The sequence below is a fragment of the Schistocerca piceifrons genome, chromosome 11, assembly GCF_021461385.2.
Source record: "Schistocerca piceifrons isolate TAMUIC-IGC-003096 chromosome 11, iqSchPice1.1, whole genome shotgun sequence".
NCBI classification, from domain to species: domain Eukaryota; kingdom Metazoa; phylum Arthropoda; class Insecta; order Orthoptera; family Acrididae; genus Schistocerca; species Schistocerca piceifrons.
Window position 1 is genome coordinate 95,582,179 of NC_060148.1, and position 17,684 is coordinate 95,599,862.

At 42.5% G+C, this 17,684-nt stretch overlaps 1 protein-coding gene across 1 annotated transcript in view; it reads right to left on the reverse strand.

Annotated features, from left to right (window-relative positions):
* Positions 1–1,084: 1,084 nt before the first annotated feature.
* The window catches only part of LOC124719747, a 304,087-nt gene continuing 287,487 nt past the window's right edge, over positions 1,085–17,684 (reverse strand). Inside the window, exon 5 of the mRNA XM_047244948.1 lies at positions 1,085–1,276. Within this exon, the coding sequence (XP_047100904.1) occupies positions 1,085–1,276 (192 nt within the window). The remainder of the gene's footprint in view (positions 1,277–17,684) is intronic.

A 17,684-nucleotide genomic window follows, 5' to 3' on the forward strand; every position in this document is an offset into this window, starting at 1 on the left:
CTCTCTAATTTTACATTCGGTGATTTTTTAATGATTTTAGAAGCAACATTTATAAAAATATATGTTACCATTTTCGAAAAAAAATTTGTACACATTTGTGTACACTGGGTCTCAATCAGCGCTGAAATCATAGCAGATAAAACTAATTTATTTAAACATTACACATAAATTTGAAATCATTTACACATAAAATGCATGCAAAATTCACCATAGTTTTAATTAAAAATGAAATGAGTCAGGCATTATGTTCATTATGTGGTTCTAATTAACATGAAATGAACGGAAACAGTTTTTTTTTCCTTTGACAAACAAAGATGTACATTACATTTTTCACATTTTATTCATGAACGTCCGTCCCTTGCATCCCGGAAATTTGCACTTGGTAGGCAGTGCACCACTTTCATGAAGAGGCAAGAGTTGTGTTCCATCAAACTGAATCTCTACAGGAGGCGTAGTTTCTCCTCGTCTTCTTTGAACAGGTGTATCTGGAGGTTTGGCAGATGGTCGGCCTCGTTTTCTACTCGAGGTATCCAGACATATGTTGCGGATGGCAGTATATATAGGCCGAACTTTATAGAACTTGTCTTTGTTGTCTGCTGGTATAGCCATGTTGTTAACAAGATGTAAATTTGTTCTGAGTTGGAAGAATTTATTTCTGGTCATACTGTCCAAGAATAATTGCATTTTCAATGTTGTGTCCCAAAACATTCGGACTCTAGGAAATTTTAGAGTTCCCATAATTATATGAAGCCCAAACAAGATTTGGAGTTCCGCTGGTGTCGTTTGTTTGAAATTGCTAATTGTTCCACTCTGTCATATCAGCCATAGTACTGAACAGATCATTGGTAATGTGCTTGCTGAAATAAGTTCAAGGAGAAAGTATTTCCTGTTCTTCAATACATTGTTCCCATTCGTAATATGAATCCAGTATAGAGAGAGGACAATGACGCCACTTGAAGTTCTTTTTTTCTGACAAAATGTATTTTATATCACTGAGCTCATTGTTGGTAAGTGGATCACTGTCTTGAATATCACTATCGTTGTTATCATTGTCACTGCACACACCACTTTCATTATTTGCAGTTTACTCATCATTGGTTTCTCCCCTGTTCATTTTGTCAGCCCCCACTCCCACTTCCTTCTCTCTTGAAGTACAGTAGGCTTCTACATCAGGAAATGATTCTTCATCTGATGATAAATCGATATCTGACACCTCTCCATTCAGCAGCATCTCTAAAATGGCATCTGCATCTTGCTCAGTGTTGAAATACTGACTCTTTGACATGATGATCAGAACTGAAATATTCACAAATAATAATATCAGTAGTGGTATTTCCCCAAAATAATAATTTACATTAGACCTAACGACACTGTCATCAACTGGAGCTTCAATGCTATGTGTATTTTCCTAATTGTTGCTCATAACAATACCTAGTAATACATCATACTTCATATGTTTTGAATAAATCCCAGTCGAAACTCATACAATCGTCAGGATAAAAAGAAACTGTTCCAACAAGCACTTCATATGAAGGAAACGCAAGATACTCAAAGTTATGTAAAACATTGTTCTTGAGACCTCATGGCTACAATTGTGCACATAGAAAAACATCGCTTCTTTTTGTTGACTAAAACAAATGATTTTGAAATATTGATTGTTGTAATAAATAAATGGAACATTCTACAATGTTCATGCAAAACAACAATACTGGTACTCAACTATACTGTGGGTTATAGCTTACCAAAGACTACCAGGTACTTTCAAGGTCGCAAACTGCTCTGCAGTGCTACATTAATCTGTTGATATGTTTATAGCGCTGCACAACAGACGGCAGCACTTGTGCATGGTGAAAAGAATGCACATTCACAAATGTGTACATCAGCTCCAAATTGAGGAAAAATATTTCTATTGCAGTTAAGACGTCATGGAAATTAATGTACACAATTGTAACCACAGGGTCTGAAAGGGTTAATAATCCATTGTGTAATGCGGAAAGTTACTGAAGACTCTACAAGAACGTTACTTTTTAACACAAAGACAATATATCCTTGACAATGCTGCTAAGCGGCGGAAAACCAAAAGAACAGGCTACGTGTCGCGAGTGGAGACATCAAATTGCACCGCTCTAAGCAACAACAAACAAGTTAACGCGTAGAGTCTGTACAGCGAAGGAAATGGTTCGTTCGTGAGCGCTCTGTTTGTCGGGGTTTCTGCTTTTCCATTATTATTAACGCATGGGGGCGCACACTGGAACATTATAACGCAACAGTCCACACTGCTGCAACCTGTGCAGTGAAAGAAGTTAGTGTTGTTCAGATAAACAATGCTTTTGCCCGGCAAGCTCAAGCATTTCAAAGAAATGCACCAACTACATTATTTTCTGTCCGTTTCAGTTGACTAGTAGCGCTTCAAGCGCTAAGATGATGTCGAACAGAAAGTGTATGTCGTTACACTTACACTTACAAGGGGAGGCCGCCAATTGTGAAATTCAGATTCGATTCATACTGCGCATAATAAAAGTTCATGGCCAGAGGTGTAATGTGGCAAAGCACCAAGATGCACTTCTCAGCCGTTGTCGAGAAAATCGACAGTTAAAAGAAACCGTTGCGGTGAAATTTCTCTCTACGACTATTAACGTTCTCCAGCGTCTCGTGGCGCAGCGGTAAGCCCTTGGGTTAGGTAATCCAAAGGTCGCCGGGTCGAATCTCGCGCCATGTAATTTTTTTTATAATTAGTTTTTTGTAATTCAAATATATATATATATATATATATATATATATATATATATATATATATATATATATACACTATTAATGAATTGCTTATGCATGTTGGTGAAGGCGGATCGCTCTCCAATTGTACCGCCTCCATTTCTCCGTTTGTTTAATAGGGTGTACCAAAGCTCTCCCGTCCGCACTGATTTTCGACGATGTTATAAGTTGCGCTAGGGACCGCATCTACCTTCTTTCGAAGTTAGCAGGCAACTACGGTGTTATGGGGCGGCTCGTTTCGGCCCATTCAACACCTGTCCTTCAAGTGTAACGAGCGAGTAACGGAGTTTATATTTCATATCTGCCACAACAAGTTTGTGTTCGTGGGGTGTCTATTCTACGCTATACGTATTCGTTTCGGAATATCGTTTCTACGTCTTCCGTTAACTATACGTGGTTAACATTATGAAGACAATTAATAACATTTGTGAAATACAACTTTGTTTACGGAAAACATAATGATGTTCGAAGTCGCCAGTTTCTCCACGACAAACGACTTTCAACAACTTATTATATGCATAATTGTTGCAACTGATTGAAGTTATTAATCGCAGAGAGTATTTCACCGCAACGGTTTCTTTTAACTGTCGATTTTCTCGACAACGGCTGAGAAGTGCATTTTGGTGCATTGCCACATTACACCTCTGGCCATGAGCTTTTATTATGCGCAGTATGAATCGAATCTGAATTTCACAATTGGCGACCTCCCCTTGTTAATGAAAATATTAAGGTAATCCAGGAGAGTGAGAAAGACCAACTCTCTGTGCACGACATAATGTTGCATTTCAAATGCGGTAAAACACAATGACTGGGAAGTTGCACAGGTCACACCGATATTCAAGAAAGGTAGTAGGAGTAATCCACTAAATTACAGGCCCATATCGTTAACGTCGATATGCAGCAGGATTTTAGAACATATATTGTGTTGAATAGGATTGGGGAGAAGAGAAGTTTGTGGCACAACTTGACCAGAAGAAGGGATCGGTTGGTAGGACATGTTCTGAGGCATCAGGGGATCACCAATTTAGTATTGGAGGGCAGCGTGGAGGGTAAAAATCGTAGAGGGAGACCAAGAGGTGAATACATTAAGCAGATTCAGAAGGATGTAGGTTGCAGTATGTACTGGGAGATGAAGAAGCTTGCACAGGATAGAGTAGCATAGAGAGCTGCATCAAACCTGTCTCAGGACTGAAGACCACAACAACAACATATTGTGTTCGAACATTATGAATTACCTCGAAGAAAACGGTCTACTGACACACAGTCAACATGGGTTTAGAAAATATCGTCCCTGTGGAACACAACTAGCCCTCTATTCGCATGAGATGTTGAGTGCTATTGACAAGGGATTTCAGATCGATTACGTATTTCTGGATTTCCGGAAGGCTTTTCACAATGTACCACACAAGCGGCTCGTAGTGAAATTGAGTGCTTATGGAATATCGTCTCAGTTATGTGACTGAATTTGTGATTTCCTGTCAGAGAGGTCACAGTTCGTAGTAATTGACGGAAAACCATCGAGTAAAACTGAAGTGATTTTTGGCGTTCCCTAAGGTAGTGTTATAGGCCCTCGGTTGTTCCTTACATATATAAACGATTTGGGAGACAATCTGAGCAGCCGTCTTCGGTTGTTTGCAGATGACGCTGTCATTTATCGACTAATAAAGTCATCAGAAGATCAAAAAAATCTGCAAAAGATTTGGAAAACGTATCTGAATGGCGCGAAAAGTGGCAGTTGACCCTAAATAACGAAGAGTGTGAGGTCATCCACATGAGTGCTAAAAGGAACTCGTTTAACTTCGGTTACACGATAAATCAGTCTAATCTAAAAGCCGTAAATTCAGCTAAATACCTAGGTTTTACAATGATGAACAACTTAAATTGGAAGGAACACACAAAATAGTTCAAATGGCTCTGAGCACTATGGGACTTATCTGCTGTGGTCATCAGTCCCCTAGAACTTAGAACTACTTAAACCTAACTAACCTAAGGACATGACACACATCCATGCCTGAGGCAGGATTCGAACCTGCGACCGTAGCGGTCGCGCGGTTCCAGACTGTAGCGCCTAGAACCGCTCGGCCACTCCAGCCGGCAAGGAACACATAGTAAATGTTGTGGGGTAAGGTAACCAAAGACTGCGTTTTATTGGCAGGACACTTAGAAAATGTAACAGACCTACTAAAATAACTAAGGAGACGGCCTACACTACGCTTGTCCATCCTCTTTTAGAATACTGCTGCGCGGTGTGGGATCCTTACCAGATAGGACTGACAGAGTACATCGAAAAAGTTCAAAGAAGGGCAGCACGTTTTGTATTATCGCGAATTATGGGAGAGAGTGTGACAGAAATGATACAGGATTTGGGCTGGAAATCATTAAAAGAAAGGCGTTTTTCGTAGCGACGGAATCTTCTCACGAAATTCCAATAACCAACTTTCTCATCCGAATGCGAAAATATTTTGTTGACACCGACCGACCTAGGGAGGAACGATCACGACGATAAAATGAGGGAAATCAGAGCTCGTACGGAAAGATATAGGTGTTCATTCTTTCCGCGCGCTATACGAGGTTGGAATAATAGAGAATTGTGAAGGTGGTTCGATGAACCCTCTGCCAGGCACTTAAATGTGATGTGCAGAGTTTCCATGTAGATGTGCAGATGTAGATGTACGATACTTTAAGAAACAAAAATAAGATCTACATCTACATTTATACTCCGCAAGCCACCCAACGGTGTGTGGCGGAGGGCACTTTACGTGCCACTGTCATTACCTCCCTTTCCTGTTCCAGTCGCGTATAGTTCGCGGGAAGAACGGCTGCCGGAAAGCCTCCGTGCGCGCTTGAATCACTCTAATTTCTAATTTTACATTCGTGATCTCCTCGGGAGGTATAATTAGGGGGAAGCAATATATTCGATACCTCATCGAGAAACGCACCTTCTCGAAACCTGGACAGCAAGCTACACCGCGATGCAGAGTCAGCCAGTTGAGTTTGCTAAACATCTCCGTAACGCTGTCACGCTTACCAAATTACCCTGTGACGAAACGCGTCACTCTTCTTTGGATCTTCTCTGTCTCCTCTGTCAACCCGACCTGGTACGGATCCCACACTGATGAATAATACTCAAGTACAGGTCGAAAGAGTGTTTTGTAAGCCACCTCCTTCGTTGATTGACTACATTTTCTAAGGACTCTCCCAATGAATCTCAACCCGGGCACCCGCCTTACCAACAATTAATTTTATATGATCATTCCACTTCAAATCGTTCCGCACGCATATTCCCAGATATTTTACAAAAATAACTGCTACCAGTGTTTGTTCCGCTATCATATAATCATACAATAAAAATACTGGATGATTGGGAACGGGCAAATGAAAAGAAAGGCGAAGAAGACGGAAAATGAAAAAATTAACGAAATAATGTGGGAATGGTTCGTAAGTGCGCGGAAAAATAACTTACCTTTGTCTGGACCCACGTTGCGTAGTGAGAAAAATAGCTTGGAAATACGGGGTTTAGGCATACAAGGAAAGGCTGGACAGCTTCAGAGCTAGGCACGATATCTGTGGAATCAAGTATGTGGGGAAGCCAAATTTGTGCAGGAAAGTGTAGCAACAGAACGGGGACAATACTGTACGTCCTAACTGCGTATTATGACCCGAAATATGTGTTCAGAGCCGATAAACCGGGTCTGTTTCATCACGCAATGCCTTCAAAATCTTTAACAATTCGAAGTGAAAAGTGCACCGGAAGAAAATATGTTCAAGGAAAGATTGACTGTACTGCTGTGTGGAAACTTTACGTGAAAAGGAGATGTCATTGGTGACTGGAAAGGCAGCAAAACCGCGTTGTTTCGAAAAGATAGACTTCAGTAACCTTGCAGTCACATGGCGAAGCAATAAAAAGGCATGGGTGGTGTGTGGTCTTACGGAAGAATGGCTAGGATCTTCAACGCCAAAATGAAAACACGAAATTGCCAAGTTTTCCTTTCCCCGGACAATGCAACCTGCCACTCGAAAGTCAAGTTAGCAAACGTGAAACTGGCTTGGTTCCCTCCACAAACAATGCACCAGGGGGTTATTTACAAAGTTCCATTATGTGCGACTGTAGATGAAATCTCGTATTCTTTGCGTTGAGGAAGCAGAGAGTGTATTTGCTCTTGCACGGTCAGTGTCTGTCCTCGAAACAGTAAATCGGATTGGTTTGGTAGTAAGGGAAATGAAGTCAAAAACTGTCACCAAGTGCTTCACAAAGTGGAGTTTGAAGCTCAAGAAAAAGACGCTTTTGTGGCCATCGAAGCTCAAGGAAATGTAGCAGTAATTGTTTAATTAATTAAAATGCGACACTGGACTCGCATTCGGGAGGACGACGGTTCAATCCCGCGTCTGGCCATCCCGATTTAGGTTTTCCGTTATTTCCCTAAATCACTCCATGCAAATGCCGGGATGGTTCCTCTGAAAGGGCACGGCCGACTTCCTTCCCCATCCTTCCCTAATCCGATGAGACCGATGACCACGCTGTCTGGTCTCGTTCCCCAAAAACAGCAACCAATTAAAATGCGAAACATTTCATGTAGTGCAGATGGAAACATGGGAAGTTATGACTTTCTGTCAATTCACTCCACTTTTTCGTCACTCCACTCCACTCCACTTCACTTCACTCCACTTTAATAGGAATCCGAAACACAGAAGATGATCAGGACGAAGAAAAGAAGCTAAATTATGTCCCTAGAAACATTAATTTCCCGAAGAAGCTATTGCATTCGTAAACGATGTTATGCAGTTTACAGTACATTCAAACATTCCCATGTTGTTGGAACTACAGTATAGTGCAAAACATGGCGTAGAAAAAACAATTTTGAAAAGGCAGTTCATACAGATTACCCTCCTTGATATGTGGCAAAAAGTGAAATGTAAAGCAAATAAACGAATTTAAATTTGGAGTAAAAATACAGAAATGCTGTATACTTTATAAATTAGTGTAATAGTCTAGTGTTCTGTTGTACAATATACAGTAATCGAACATCTGTTGTGCAGGACTGCACGTAATACGTAAATACGTTCATAAATTTATACTTTTGTGCATGGTACCTGATAAATTTTATGTGGCCTAGTGAGTTTTGTGTAATCCGGAAACTTGCCTAATTTGGGAAAGTACTTTAGTCCTATGGACTCCGTTTTGTGCGAGTTTTACCGTATAATCTATTTACATTTATTTCCGATGTGATACATCGTACAAAAATAAATTTAAAGTATATTATTACGTAACCCTAACTGATCGTGTATTCTTGAGCGTTCTCGCAATCAGCAGGGCCAAACTTACAATAGAAACAGACAAAACACAAATACTGTATTTCTCGTACCATGCGCAACACACGAACCAAATCTCGCAGCATTGACATGATACACTGTTCGTGGAAAACATGTCTGATACACGTTAATAAAAAACAGATCTATGAGATATCAATTTGGACGCGCACTTAGCGTACAGAAGCATACCTTGAAAGACAGGCGCGGAGAACTCGTTATGGAGGAATGCACGAATTTTGAAACCATGTGCCCTACCTTGTAATTTTCTGCTCTTCGGTGATGTGCCATGGTTTTGAAGTTGTGCGATGAAATTCTTTACCTGTCTGAAGAAGTAAAACATGGATACATTTCGATAGTATCACTTTCACGGTTGAGCATCATCATCTACGAAAGTCATATCGCAGGATGTCATGTATCACGATGCAAATAACTGCCAATTCATTATATATACTTATTTGAGTATTAATCACACCTCCCGATAATTTACTTCAAAAAAGTAAAGAAAGGTATTCCCATTATAAGAATATTATAAGTTACACCGAAAAAAAGGTCGAATGAAAAATGCCACGACTAAGAATCGAACATGGACCAGCAGTGTGGTAGTATACTGCCTTTACCGCTTTTTTTTCTCGGCGCATTGACATGTTTTCCGATACAGTGTTCGTGGAAAACATATCTCATCCACGTTGATATTAAGAGATCTACCAGATATCAATTTGGATAAATACCAAGGGTTTATAAGATTAGCGTCACAGACACCCTTTCAAGTTCATCAATGAACACTTCATCTTTTGACCGCCGACCATGCCCTGCTAGATCCTCAGAATGAGCGTTATCCAAGCTAAAGAATAAAAACACAGAAACCTTAATAACTCGAACATTATTAATTTTGGACTCCGGATTATATTACTAAAAATGATTATTTTTTGACCATCTTTCCAGGCACAGTATTAAAAATACGATTTTCCGTCATCAACTTTGACCTCAATTTTTTGAAAAACTAAGTAGTGTCGCAAAAAGCCGAAACATTTGTCTCTTTATTTTCAATATACAGTAGAACTTACTAGCAAAATATGATGAAAATCGGTGATCCACAAGCCAGGCCGTCCCCTCATAAGAATAGCCAACTGCGAAAGTTCCTCCGCGTGTTATGTTTTCACGACGAAAACGCTGAACCAATTTTGCTGAATAAGAACATATGCTACTTTAGAAAGTACTATTTATCAAAGGATAGTGTTGAAAGAAGCGTAAACGCACCCCACGCTACGCAAACGTCCGGATTACATTCATCCAGTTCAAATGGTTCAAGTGGTTCAAGTGGCTGTGAGCACTATGGGACTTAACATCTGAGGTCATCAGTCCCCTGGAACTTAGAACTACTTAAACCTAACTAACCTAAGGACATCACATACATCCATGCCCGAGGCAGGATTCGAACCTGCGACCGTAGCGGTCGCGCCGTTCCAGACTGTAGCGCCTAGAACCGCTCGGCCACAGCGGCCGGCTATTCATCCAGTTCTTGAGAATGAGACCGCTTTGTGACTTGCGAAAATTTCAGGGATTCACGACACTTTCGCTTGTTGACACCGCCCAGAAAATGGCGAAAGGAAGTGAGATTAGCGCTTACTACACTCCTGGAAATGGAAAAAAGAACACATTGACACCGGTGTGTCAGACCCACCATACTTGCTCCGGACACTGCGAGAGGGCTGTACAAGCAATGATCACACGCACGGCACAGCGGACACACCAGGAACCGCGGTGTTGGCCGTCGAATGGCGCTAGCTGCGCAGCATTTGTGCACCGCCGCCGTCAGTGTTAGCCAGTTTGCCGTGGCATACGGAGCTCCATCGCAGTCTTTAACACTGGTAGCATGCCGCGACAGCGTGGACGTGAACCGTATGTGCAGTTGACGGACTTTGAGCGAGCGCGTATAGTGGGCATGCGGGGGGCCGGGTGGACGTACCGCCGAATTGCTCAACACGTGGGGCGTGAGGTCTCCACAGTACATCGATGTTGTCGCCAGTGGTCGGCGGAAGGTGCACGTGCCCGTCGACCTGGGACCGGACCGCAGCGACGCACGGATGCACGCCAAGACCGTAGGATCCTACGCAGTGCCGTAGGGGACCGCACCGCCACTTCCCAGCAAATTAGGGACACTGTTGCTCCTGGGGTATCGGCGAGGACCATTCGCAACCGTCTCCATGAAGCTGGGCTACGGTCCCGCACACCGTTAGGCCGTCTTCCGCTCACGCCCCAACATCGTGCAGCCCGCCTCCAGTGGTGTCGCGACAGGCGTGAATGGAGGGACGAATGGAGACGTGTCGTCTTCAGCGATGAGAGTCGCTTCTGCCTTGGTGCCAATGATGGTCGTATGCGTGTTTGGCGCCGTGCAGGTGAGCGCCACAATCAGGACTGCATACGACCGAGGCACACAGGGCCAACACCCGGCATCATGGTGTGGGGAGCGATCTCCTACACTGGCCGTACACCACTGGTGATCGTCGAGGGGACACTGAATAGTGCGCGGTACATCCAAACCGTCATCGAACCCATCGTTCTACCATTCCTAGACCGGCAAGGGAACTTGCTGTTCCAACAGGACAATGCACGTCCGCATGTATCCCGTGCCACCCAACGTGCTCTAGAAGGTGTAAGTCAACTACCCTGGCCAGCAAGATCTCCGGATCTGTCCCCCATTGAGCATGTTTGGGACTGGATGAAGCGTCGTCTCACGCGGTCTGCACGTCCAGCACGAACGCTGGTCCAACTGAGGCGCCAGGTGGAAATGGCATGGCAAGCCGTTCCACGGGACTACATCCAGCATCTCTACGATCGTCTCCATGGGAGAATAGCAGCCTGCATTGCTGCGAAAGGTGGATATACACTGTACTAGTGCCGACATTGTGCATGCTCTGTTGCCTGTGTCTATGTGCCTGTGGTTCTGTCAGTGTGATCATGTGATGTATCTGACCCCAGGAATGTGTCAATAAAGTTTCCCCTTCCTGGGACAATGAATTCACGGTGTTCTTATTTCAATTTCCAGGAGTGTACATTCTCGCGATATAGGGGAGACAGCGTCACTGAAATGGCACAGGACATCATTAAAACAAGGGCGTTTTTCGTGGCGGCGGAATCTTCTCACGAAATTTTAATCACCAACTTTCTCCCCAGAATGCGAAAATATTTTGTTGACGCCGACAACTCCACAATAAAATAAGGGAAATCAAGAGCTCGCACCGAAAGTTATAGGTGTCTGTTTTTTCCGCTCGCTGTACGAGATTGGAACAATAGTGAATTATTGTTCAGTGGTTTGATGCACCCTCTGGCAGGCACTTTAATGTGATTTGCAGAGTTGTAGATGTAGAGTACTTGTATTGGGGTGCACTGCAACACGTTCCAGCACCTCCTCTTCAAAATCCTGTGCGCGAGAGGTCCTCGTGTTGCCAGGTCCCTCCTTCTCTCCGATGAACCAGTCTCCCGCATTCGTCGATCAGAGGAATAAATACTCGTAGCGACGGATGATACCCGTCAGGAAATTGTAGGTCGCGCGGAATCTGAGGCGTCTTGTCACGGTACGCGCGGATCCCCCCGTCGGAGGTTCGAGTCCTCCCTCGGGCATGGGTGTGTGTGTTGTCCATAGCGTCAGTTAGATTACGTAGTGTGTAAGCTTAGGGACCGATGATGTTTCAAACGGCTCTGAGCACTATAAGACTTAACATCTGAGGTCATCAGTCCCGCCGGCCGGTGTGGCCGAGCGGTTCTAGGCGCTTCAGTCCGGAACCACGCGACTGCTATGGTTGCATGCTCGAATCCTGCCTCGGGCATGGATGTGTGTGATGTCAAAAAATGGTTCAAATGGCTCTGAGCACTATGGGACTTAACTGCTGAGGTCATCAGTCCCCTAGAACTTATAACTACTTAAACCTTGAAAGGTCTCTGTTGGATTCCTTTCATGTTAATTTCTGAAATCTGTTGTCATTTACGGCATAAATTCCTCTTCTAAATTTACTGTGGTGTTTCTGACTATCTGGGAGGAGACTGAGCAGTGAAACGTGTTACTTTTACACATAAACAAGAACGATCTGTCACACTACTACACTTTAAAACACAGTTTATATGTAATTCATTTCACACAGTCTCATACGGAACCTACATCCGCTTTCTTTTATATACTGTATACGATAAGACACTGTCATCCCCCTTCCCTTCTGTGTGAGAGGATGAATGAGCAAATGTATTTTTAGTTTCATGCTGGATGGTAGCAGACAAGCCTGTCTGCTAGAGAACAGTAGGACCAACGTCGGAACAGGTAGCTACGCTTTCTAAAACCAGAGAGGTTTCTATTCTTAGTATGGTCCTGTCCGTCCCTTGTCATGTTGGTATAGGAAGCTGCCTCTCTGGTCACTTCCGTTTGTTCTGTTAGCACGCTCGGTAGGAGCAGGTCAGTCTGTCCCCGGCGAGCGTCTGAAGTGGTAAGATCTCCGGCTAAGCGCGTGTCTGCTAAGTCCGTAGGACAATGGATTTCTTAAGTTCAGCCTAACTGAAAATTTAATCACCTTTATTTCAGGTTTAGCTCTAAAATATCTAATGTTATCTTAAATTGCAACGCAGTGTAATTCGAGTGTGAAGTTCAGAATATATTCCGGTAGTTGCTTTGTCACTACTTTCTGAGTAAAGTGGAACCACGTGTTGATCAGTAACTCTAAGTTCATCAATCTTAAATGCGAATGTGCGTGAGATTATAACGTCTCGTCTTGACAATATTTTTCAATATAGCAACTTTTCTTTATGTTCAACCCACGTGGGGTGTACTTTGTGAGACCAGTACCACGTGCTTGTACAATTGTTTGACCCATCAGGTTAATAGTAAGACGATAGTAAACAGTTCGAGGTTTTTCTTTTGTAAATTGCTTTTCGATCTAATTTATTTTGATTATCAAAATTATTGTAGAGTTACACTCTTTGTGTAAACCAAGTTGACCACGTGAAGCATGTGGTGTAATCATCAAAGTAGCCCTCAGCTATTCTTTTCGGGAAGATTTCACAGAGAGTTAGTACGAATTTAGTATACCAGTGTGTGGTAATTACATGACGGACAGGATTGCGCTACGAACGTAACTTCTTTGAGTGAAAATTGAATCGGTTGGTTGTGGTTAATTTCCTCTTGCATATGTTTCAACGTTCTTCGTGTGTTATTTTATGAATGCAGGGTTGTATGCAGTCTCCCAATCTTGGCTCCATATTTGATGTGTTCCGTAAGATTACAATCTCACATTTTCACAATCCTAAATAAGGCACCAGTTTATTTATGAATCTAGTTTAAGATGCTGAAATTTCAATGATCAATGTTAAAATAAATTTCCAAATATAAACTGATTTATTTCTTTTTATTTAAATTCTCTCTCACACACACATATATATATATATATATAATCACCGGTTGTCGTATGACTATTAAAAGATTATAATTAATGTTAGTCTTGTTGGGAATTTGGTAAGCTAGACTGGATACCCGGTGAAACAGTTGCTCAGTAATGCAAGGTTAACTTCCCCAGACACACACAACTTTTAACCCGATTTTATGGTCTTGAATAGCAGCACCGCTTACACCACAAATTAAAGCAACAACGTTACAACCTAACTAACCTAAGGACATCACACACATCCAAGTCCGAGGCAGGATTCGAACCTGCGACCGTAGCGGTCGCGCGGTTCCAGACTTAAGCGCCTAGAACCGCCTAGAATCGGCGGGACCGATGACCTCAGCAGTTTGGTCCCATAAGATCTTACTACAAGTTTACATTTTCTTTTTTCAGGAAATTGTTCCCTGTACAGCCTTCCAGCAGCGAGAGCATTGCAACGTACTTCCCCATACACAAAGTGAATGTCAGTGAGTTCTGCGAAACTGTACTGCTACCGCTCCATCGTATTATACTGTACGTCTCTTGGATAGCACTGAGTAATGAATGGGTCCGTCGCTGATTCATAGCACGTTCTGTCATGGAACAGTGTAAATACGATACAACAGAGCCATCTTGTGGACAAATAAAGTAAACAAAAACTGCATTATGACTTCCTAGAATCAGGTTCTAGGCGCTACAGTCTGGAACCGCCGACCGCTACGGTCGCATGTTCGAATCCTGCCTCGGGCGTGGATGTGTGTGATGTCCTTAGGTTAGTTATGTTTAAGTAGTTCTAAGTCCTGGGGGACTGGACGTCAGAAGGTAAGTCCCCTAGTGCTCAGAGCCAGTTTTGTTAAGTCCCATAGTGCTCAGAGCCATTTGAAATCAGGTCGTCCTCCTTGTTTCCTTGCAGGAAATAAAGAATTTACATGTAAATAAACAGCGCAGTACGTGCAAACTTGTACGCATGTTAGTTGTAAATAAGCTGAAAAATTTGGAAATTCGTCGTTAAGGTCTTATGGGACCAAACTGCTGAGGTCATCGGTCCCTAAGCCTACACATTACCTAATCTAACTTAAACTAAATTACGCTATGGACAACACACACACCCATATCCGAGGGAGGACTCGAACCTACGACGGGAGGAGCCGCACGGACCGTGACAAGGCTCCCTAAACCGCGCAGCTAAGCTGGAAAACAGTAATGCTAGACAAATTTTACTTCGATATCGCCTTATGCCGGCTTCTCCGACCCCAGGTTCCCCACCTCAAATTGTTCAGTGAAGTGTTTTGTATGTCCTGTTACGTTTTTGCACGCTTTTATGGAAATTTTGCACTCTCCGCTTGACCCTCGAATCGGCCGCTTCTGATGTTTGTCTCTGAAGCCAGCCCCGCCTCGAGATTGTACAGCTTCAGCAACAGGATGACTCAGCACTTCACCGGCCTGTGTAGAAGACACTATCTGAACTTCAGTCTTATCGCGGAACTTTTGAGCGGGTTAAGGCAGCGATAAGACGCTGGGATAATCTGCGGAATAACCGATTACGGCCTGCAAGAAGTCTGACCACAGCCGCACTTTTCTCGTATCTTTTCTGAGGTTAAAAATAAAAAGATGGCGCTCTTTCTGCGCCTAGTGGAACGGAACAGTCTGCGTACTTAACAGGTGATACCATTTTCCGTATATGCATACTGCAGTTATCCAGTATCAAAGTCCTTGATGTGAAGACACAAAGACACTTTTTTTATTTATTTATTGCGTTCATAAAACCTATCCTCTGGGTGTCTAACGGTGGTTATACAATACATCGGTACAAAATAATTAAGGCTCTCGTGGCCGCTTGTGGACAAACTGCCTGTTGGCGTCTGTCTCGGGTTCTTCTGCCGACGTTTGTCTGCTGATTTTTTCGATGTTTCCCAGCACGAGTTGCTGGCATTGTCAAAGCTTCACCCTCCACTGCTGATGAAGGACTAGAGCCGAGCTCGTCAGAAAAATCATCACAAAAAACGTCGGCCAAAGAATCTGAGACAGAAGCCAACATGAAGTTGATCAGCACATCGAAATTTCTCTATATAATTATATACGTTTTTCCTCGAAGGAATTTCACGACATTCAGAAACAATCAACAAAGGAAATCAGAATAGAAAAACTGGCATATGACAACAACAGGTTGAAAGAAATTGACGACGATTTCAAGAGAAATAACACTAGAAGTTTTTACAGAACATTCAAAGAAAATATGAAGGGTTATCATCCTCCTAGCCTCTGCTTCTGAAGAACCGATGGATTCCTCGAAACGAACACGAAAGAAAATTGCAAAATCGTCAAACAATACTTTGATGCCGGCCGGAGTGGCCGAGCGGTTCTAGGCGCTACAGTCTGGAATCGCGCGACCGCTACGGTCGCAGGTCCGAATCCTGCCTCGGGCATGGATGTGTGTGATATCCTTAGGTTAGTTAGGTTTAAGTAGTTCTGAGTTCTAGGGGACTGATGACCTCAGCAGTTAAGTCCCATAGTGCTCAGAGCCATTTGAGCAAATACTTTGATGAACTTTTGAATTACAAGAAACCCACAGAAAAATTGACCTTCCAAGAGGCCACAGCCAACCCAGATTCTAATCCACCCACAATAGAAGAGATAGAAAGAATCATCAAACAAATGAAAAATAACAGAGCAGCAGGAGAAGATGGTACTATTGCCGAGATCTGGAAGTTCCATGATGAAAACATCAAGAAGCAAATTTGTAAGATTATCTAAGAAATTTGGGTCACAGAGAAGTTTCCAGAGGAATGTAAATGTGCTTTGATCCATCACCTACATAAAAAGGGTGATAAGTCAGATCCAAATAATTACAGAGGTATTTCTCTAGTACGAGTCACATACAGAATTCTCTCAAAGGTGTTATAAAAAAGACTAGAACCACAAGCAGATCCGCAAATAGGGGAATACCAGGCAGGCTTCTGAAGAGGGAGATCAGGCATAGAACAGATCTGGAACTTGAGAACACTTTTGAAATCCAGACAGACAAGAAACACTGTTGTTACTTTTGTTGACTTTAAAAAAGCATACGACTCCATAGACCGACAATCGCTCTTTGACATACTGGAAGAATATGACTTCGACAGAAAAACCAGGGCAATTATACAACAGACCCTCACAGACACCACCTCGAGGATTAAGTTCGTGGGAGAAATTTCGGAAGCCTTCCAGATACACACAGGTGTCCGACAAGGACATAGGCTTTCACTAATCCTGTTTAACATAGTCTTAGACAAAATTTTCAAACAATGGGAAGAACAAGTTAAAGGAATACAGCTAGGAAGAAGACGTGAAACAAGAACAATCATAAAATGTCTGGCATTTGCAGAGGACACAGCCATACTTAGTAATAACACACAGGAGGCAAAGGAAGCACTGGAACATCCACATGAAATAGCTGCCAAAACAGGTCTACAGATATCATATGAGAAGATTCAATACATGGAATGACAAACCAACAATGTACACATAATGCAAACTATGTATGGATCCGTAAAAAGAGTCGAAAAATTTAAATATTTAGGGGAATAGATAAACATAGGAGGCTCAAACAAGGCATCCAACATAGAACGAACAGAAAGACTGCAGAAAGCATACAAACTTACATGGTCACAATATAATAAGAAAAGCAAAACAGTTGTATTACCGGAAGAACTGTATGTGTCAGAAACTGCTACAATTGGAGCATCAGGCATTATAGAGACTGAAAAAATAGAGTGCAAAATTCTCAGGAAAATTTTTTCGGACCAACATGCACAGATGGCATATGGAAGGAAAGACCTACCAATGAGTTATACCAACACAACGATAGACTCAACAGACATGATCAGAAAACGCAGACTAAATTTCCACAGGCACATACAGAGAAAGGACAACACCAGACTTACAAAGAGAATCTTTCTTGTAGTAAAACATTCAAGCCGTAAAACAAATTGGTATCATGAAATAGAGGAAGACATAAGGCAGCTGGGGATCAACAAACAAATGATAAAAGACAGAAAGGAATTTCAGGAACAAAATTGTTTATTGTTGTTGGGTCTTCAGTCCTGAGACTAGTTTGATGCAGCTCTCCATGCTACTCTATCCTGTGCAAGCTTCTTCATTAGGAACGCAAAATTTATGGTAAATGAGAAGCGGAAGACGGAAGTATTATGGGCGGAA